General features: G+C 34.8%; 1 protein-coding gene across 1 annotated transcript; it reads left to right on the plus strand.

Moving 5' to 3' along the window:
* Positions 1 to 951: 951 nt before the first annotated feature.
* On the plus strand, positions 952 to 4,430 carry LOC106309209. The gene is made up of 4 exons (XM_013746267.1): positions 952 to 2,839; positions 2,946 to 3,474; positions 3,556 to 3,655; positions 3,741 to 4,430. Exons 1-4 carry the CDS (start codon positions 952 to 954, stop codon positions 4,428 to 4,430), a joined length of 3,207 nt encoding a protein of 1,068 aa, XP_013601721.1.
* The last annotated feature ends 3,084 nt before the right edge of the window (positions 4,431 to 7,514 follow it).

Below are 7,514 nucleotides of genomic sequence, written 5' to 3' on the forward strand. Positions count from 1 at the left end.
TCAATTGTAGTAATTGCCAAGCAATATTGTTAGGTTAGCATTAACACAAGCTTTCTCACGTATCTACCTCTCTAGACTCTAAAATAATTATTGTGGCATTGATATCAAATCTACAACGAGGTGAAGAGTAGTTCTTTCTTCATCTGTCCCAACCGTATCTCTATTTTCACTCCAAAGCAAGTTTAAGCAAAATTCTAGCAAAGGAGCTTCAGTCCACTTCTCTTTAACTGGCTGATTTGGATTCTCTCAGCCCCAATTATATTTTGGATCACGTGAAATCAGGTGATGGAGTTTACTTTTTTTCTTAATTAAAATATCAGGTTACATTACCAAAAGACATTCGAAGGACATAATCATTTTAAATTAGTTAACATATGATTGCAGGTGGTGTAGTTGCTATTCTCAAGGGGACAAAGAAATAAAATCTTGTGTTTTTGATACCCGTGACAAGGAAAGAAATTAGTTCACAATATAATTATCAGTCCAACGTACGGTTGCACACTGGTATTGGTAAATTTCCTGAATTTATCTTCTTCATTTTTTTTGCTTTTGTTTCGGTATTGTTATAATCAACAAAATATTATTTTATTCTTTATTTTTGCTAATTAAAGTTTTTTAAAACGTTATATAAACAATTTAAAGAATAGTTTCATTATTTACATATATATATGTCTTGTGAACGTAGTAAACATTCTTTAAAGAACAATTCATTATTTATAACTAAAAATATTTCTTCCTTTAGGTAAAATGTCATACAACAACAATATTTTTCAAAACAGAGCATGGATGTATAAGAGATTTGATACAGTGACTAATACCATATCAGAAGAATTTCTCAATGGTTTAGAATCATTTTTGAGATTCGCTCAAAACCAACCTTCATACAAAAACAGAGGAGATCTATTGTGTCCATGTTCGAGGTGCTTAAATCGAAAGCGTTTAGACGCAGATATGGTGGGAAATCATTTATATGAAAGGGGGTTTATGGATTTCTATTTTATATGGACGAGCCACGGAGAGCAGTGTGGCTATTCTGGTGAAGCATCAACAAGCAACATTCAAGATCATGTTGATGAAGGCACAAATTCTCCAGTGGAGAACATGATTCATGACGAATATCAGGAGACTAATATACCATACGGTGGATCTGATGAGAATGTTTTTGAGGAGCCATCTGGAGATGCAAGTATATTCTTCAAGAGATTAGAGGATGCACAACAACCAATCTACGAGGGTTGTGCTGAAGGGCTTTCTGGACTATCATTGTCTTCACGACTCATGAATATAAAGACTGATCATAATCTGTCTGAGGTGTGCATGAATGCAATCTGTGATGCGTTCACCGATTATCTACCAGCGAATAATCGAGCTCCAAAATCATATTATGAGATTAAGAAGTTGACACGGTCTTTGGGATTACCGATGCACAAGATAGATGTTTGTGAGGACAACTGCATGTTGTTCTGGAAAGACGATGAGAAGTTACTGAAATGTCGTTTTTGTGGAAAGGATAGGTATAAACCAAAAGCAGAAGGTGGAGGAAAAAACATCCCTTATCAGAGGATGTTTTATATGCCTATTGGAGATAGGTTGAAGCGTTTATACCAATCAGAGAGGACTGCATCACACATGAGATGGCATGCAGAACATTTGTCTCCCGAAGGCGAGATGCATCATCCATCAGATGGGGAAGCATGGAAACACTTCCAGAAGGTATATCCTCAGTTTGCTTTGGAACCTAGAAATGTTTATCTCGCCTTATCGACCGATGGTTTTAATCCTGGAGGAATGCATAGTCAAGATCATTCTGTGTGGCCCGTTATGGTCACGACATACAATTTGCCACCAGATATGTGCATGAAGAGAGAGAATTTGATTCTTTCTGTTTTAGTTCCTGGTCCTAAGCATCCAAAGAAAAGTCTGGATATCTACTTACAGCCGTTGATTGAAGAGTTGAAAGATTTATGGACAAACGGCATAAACACTTATGATGTGTCGAAGAAAGAAAATTTTGTGATGCGAGCAGTCTTGATGTGGACGATAAGTGATTTTCCAGCATATGGTATGCTTTCTGGGTGGATGACACATGGACGACTTGCTTGCCCATATTGTCTTGAAGAAACCGAATCTTTCTGGTTAAGAAATGGGAGAAAACATAGTTGGTTCGATTGTCACAGGAAATTTTTCCACGAAGATCATCCTTACCGTAGAAATGTGAGGAGTTTCACAAAGAACAGATCAGTTAGAGAACTTCCACCTTCGATTTTGAGTGGTGAAGAAGTTCTTTACGAGAGAATCAACCAGATTGATGGGTTGAAGTGTTCTGTTGTTTGCGGAGGTAATGGACATATACCTCGCGATATCGATGGTTATGGTGATTATCACAATTGGATAAAGAAGAGTATTTTCTGGGAGTTGCCGTATTGGGAAAATCAGTTGCTTCGACATAATCTCGATGTTATGCATATTGAGAAGAATTATTTTGACAATATCATGAACACGGTATTGAATGTGCCTGGGAAGACAAAAGATAATTTGAAATCAAGGTTAGACTTACCCGCTATTTGTAACAGAAAAGGATTAGAGGTGACAGAAGATGGGAAGTTGCCATTTCCGGTTTTTAGATTATCAAGTGAAACAAAAAAAATATTTCTCCGATGGTTGAAGCGAGAGATTAAATTTCCGGATGGATATGTTGCGGATATTTCAGCTTGTGTGGATGAAGAAAATGGGAAGCTTGCGCACTTAAAAAGTCACGATTGTCATGTTATTATGCAACGTCTACTTCCGATAGCCTTTTCAGAACTACTTCCACGAGAGGCCCATAAAGCAATATCAGGTACTTAATATATTTATATTATCTAGTTTCGCATACTGACTTTGCTTAACTTATTTTACATCAGAACTCTATTGATATATTTTATTTAACATAACTTTGTGTACAGATATAGCGCTATTCTTCAGAGATATTTGTGGAAAGACTTTGAAAAAAAGCGATGTCGAAGTAATGAAAGACAATATTGCTGTGAAGACTTGCAATCTAGAAAAAATATTCCCTCCATCATTCTTTGATGTGATGGAACACCTTCCCGTTCACCTACCTTACGAAGCTGCATTAGGAGGCCCTGTTCAGTTCAGATGGATGTATCTATATGAACGACAAATGAATCATCTGAAACAGAAAGCAAAAAACAAGGCAAAATATGCTGGGTCAATAGTTGATCACTATATCACAGAAGAAATCTCCCAATTTTCTTCTTACTATTTCGCGGCAGATGGTCGAGGTACACATCATCATCAGACGACTCAAGGTGAAATTCAGTTCACATACGATTATCCAGATGTTCCTAGCATGTTTCAGCCTATTGGAAGGGTAAGTGGTAAATCTAAAGAAGCATGGTTAACCGAAGAAGACGCTCACATCTTACATACATTTCTTCTGCTCAATTGCGAAGAAATCGAACCTTATGAGAGGTATATACAAAAATCATATAACATAATAATAATTATTATCTAATACAACAAATAATATTAATTTTTTTATCATACATGTAGGTTGTATGAGGATTATATGCGTATACACCAACCAGGCATTACAGAAAAAGAGTTGACATTTGCAAAAGAAAATGATTTTGCATATTGGTGTAGAGATTATGTAAGTGTTAAATCATATTTTCTTAAGTAGAATAAGCTAGCTATATATTAGGCATTGATATTTAATCAATTTGAATCTATTACAGATCAATGATGTAGAACATAAGGATCCAGGAAACTCTGTTTCTTTGTGGTTGCTTGAGTTTGTCCAAGGGCCAAAGCGACATTATAAAACATGGCCAATGTTTATCTCAAGGGGATACAAATTTCACACATATGATCATGGACAACACAAGAAAACGATGAACTATGGAGTTTGTGTTCGAGGATCACCAGACTCAGAGTTCTACGGTATTATAAACGAGATATTTATGATCGAGTATCATGGCGCTGTCGGTCTTAAGACAATGGTTTTTCGGTGTAAGTGGTTTGACCAAACCATTGGACAAGGAATGCGGAGACACCCTTCTGGCATTGTTGATATATGTCCAAAGAAACACTATCAGAAGTATGATCCTTTCATTATAACTAATCAAGCTGATCAAGTATGTTATATTCCTTATCCTCGTATTAGACAACGCAACGAAGAATGGTGGGTATGTTCAAAGGTCATTCCACGTGGTGTTCGATCATCCCCGCAAATGATTGATTTAGTTCTACAAGATGACAACTACAACCAGATTGTTGCACCTGTTGATCTATTAGATGTAGCGGAACATGCAGTTGATGCTGAAACCGATGATGAAATGGAATTAGATGATCCAACAATAGATGAGGAGCCTACACTAGAAGATCACTATGAAAGTCCAAATGATGGTTCTTACGGATCCGAATAATTTCAGGTACACAAACTTTTATATATATATATATATATATATATATATATATATATATATATATTGATATAGTGAAGTTTTAGAATTTATCATAAAGAAGTTTTAATTTTAGAATTGATTACAATTAAAATATATATAGAATCTAACAAATTATAAGGCATACTCGTGTCTTATTGCCTTATTGATTACTTAATGTAATCAAATAAAGAGATGCGAGGAATAAATCATCAATTGCTCCATATAACGAGGGATTTGCCGCTTGAGAAATCTTTTTTAACCCCAAAATTGTGAAGCCGCCCAATTATTCACCAAAATTTTTAGTCTCCGCCATAAATCTTTTCCCAAATCTCGGACAAGATATTTTCTTTCTAAAGTCTCTTCTTCTCCGCCAAAACTCTCTTCTTCTCCGATAAATACCCCCCTAATTCCACTTCTCCTTTACGAAAAATAACAGAGCCTCTCTCAATATATCAAGGTTCTTCTTCCAAAATCTTACACTTTAGGTTTATATTTTCTAATAGATTTGGAGTTAATTGCTTATACCAGTCTATTTAGGGTTTATATTTCGAAATCGATGTGATAGTTTTATCTCAGACACTGTACTAATGTCTTTGAAATCCTTGTAGTATGCAACCACCAAGAAGAGGAGGTTTCCCCCCAAGAGCTACCGCCGGACGAGGTGGACCCAGTTTCGTGAAGAACACAAACCCTTGTGCTCCACCGGGGTTTCCACTGCGAAGCATTGAGGAACTACTACAAGCACCTGCACTTGTAGTGTATTCGTGATATATATTTGTAAATATACCTATTTAGACGGTGGAATTTTAGAAAATTATGACCACTATATTATAAGACTGATGTTGACTTGCATCTTTGTTGTTTTGATCAAATATGTGAGTCATTGTAAATATATAATTAAACCATTTACCTAGAAACTCGAACTTTAAGTTTTTAGTATTCTTATATTGATTTGGTATGTGACCCATGACTTTAAAATGTATTCAATACAGACACTTCACAATCTGAATCCGAATAAACAAACTAATCCAACTTAAAGTATATCAAAGGAAAATGGCGTATGAATTGAAATGAATCAAATTCTAATAAATCTACTTTATGATTAAACGTCTTTTGCTTTAAACTACTTTATCAAAGTGCGTGACCAAAAAATCCATAGTTACGTGACTATCTTGCGATTTCAATAGAACATCTTTTAATGTTGTATGAAATGGTAGGCTGGAACTTTTATCCGAGATCCGGATTCGATCCGAGATTTGATCCGGATCAGATCCGAAAATCCGGATATCCGGAGAGGTCGAATCCGGATCCGGATAGCAAAATGTTGGATCCGTCAAAGCCGGATCCGGATCCGGATACCTTATTTTTTTAGTCCGGATATCTGGATCCGGATACCTTATTTTTTTAGTCCAGATATCCGGATCCGTAAGTTTTATTAATAACTATTTCAAAAATAGTAATATCTATATAAAAAATTTAATTTATTTAATATATTTTTATTTTTATAATAGTATATATAAATTTTATGTAAATTTTGTAATATTAAACATAGAAATAATTAAAAACATTATATATTTTTTTATTTTTAAATTATTTTTATATGTTTATATATTAATATTATTTTTTATTTATTTTAAGGATCCAAATACGGATCCGGATATCCGCCGGATATTACAATTTTTAGAAGGATATCCGACATCCGGATCCGGATACCTTAAAATTGTCCGGATATCCAATCCGTCTCATACCTATGAAATGGCACTTGTATTAGAGGAAAAGTATTTTTTGAAAAGTAAAATAAAAATAAACTAATGACTACACTCAAATTGAAGGAAGATCTCTCTACATTAACAAAAGATGGTGCGAGTTCTTCTGCATTGGAGAAATTTGCGTTGCACTTGCAAAGAGTGGAACAACCACACGTGCACGTGCACGTCGCCTTCTCGTCGACGAGACACACACGAGTGATAGACAGTACAGTTGTCATCAGGTAGGGCTTAAGACTAGTCTTGTCTTGTAGCTAGAACCTCTGGATGCTTCAGAGACTTTCAACCAAGCTGAGTTGCTGATTTTGATTCACCTTCGCCAAACTGTCGGCGGAGATTCATTGTTTGATGTAATTCAATGGATTTGTTTATTCGAAGTACTTTGGATTTGGGTATTGTAACCTTTTAATATATTTAAATAACGATTTAACTGCATTATTAAAGAAAATGCTTCGCTGTTATATCTGTACGTTGGCTTACAAAAGGGAGACACACAAATCTTCCTAACTATATAAAATTAACATATTACATAGTTTTATTTATAAAAGATATTGCTTGTTTTAGTAGCTTCTTTACACCTTCCAGATGACTCCAAAAATCGATGTCGTCCCCATAAAATTCCATTTGAAAATTCTCGCAGATGCACTACAAGAAAACATAATCTTAACGAGGGCGGTTTTCCTCGCTAATTCGTCGTAAAAGAGATTTTACGACGAATTAGCGAGGAAACGCGTTTGCTCGTTACACGTCTGTCGTAACACATATTTCCTCGCTAATTCGTCGTAACTTAGCGAGAAATATATTTCGTCGTAAAGACGAAGTAGGACGATTCGTCGTAAAGACCACGTCAATATTCCACGTAAGGACGTCGCTATAATACCTCGTAAATACCTCGAAAATAGTTCCTAGTAACCTACACGTAAATACCTTGAAAGAGTTTCCTCGCAAAATACACGTAACAACCACGAAATGATTTTCTCGTAATATGGTCGTAAACTTTTCCTCGTTATTTCCTCGTAAACTTTTCCTCGTTATTTCCTCGTAAATGATTCCTCGTAAAATACTCGTTAAATATTTCTCGTCATTTCCTCGTAAGGTTTCCACGTAAAGAGGTCGTACATTGGCTACGAATTTACTTCGTTTTTATTATTTTACAGAATTTAACAATATAATTAAAAAATAATTAAAATTATTTAATTTAATAATAAATTAAAATTCAAAATAAAAATAAATCAATATGAAAATATTTTATATATAAATAAGTTTTGAATTTATATAATACAACAACCAAAAAAAAAAA

Source organism: Brassica oleracea, chromosome C8 (genome assembly GCF_000695525.1).
Source record: "Brassica oleracea var. oleracea cultivar TO1000 chromosome C8, BOL, whole genome shotgun sequence".
Lineage (NCBI taxonomy): Eukaryota > Viridiplantae > Streptophyta > Magnoliopsida > Brassicales > Brassicaceae > Brassica > Brassica oleracea.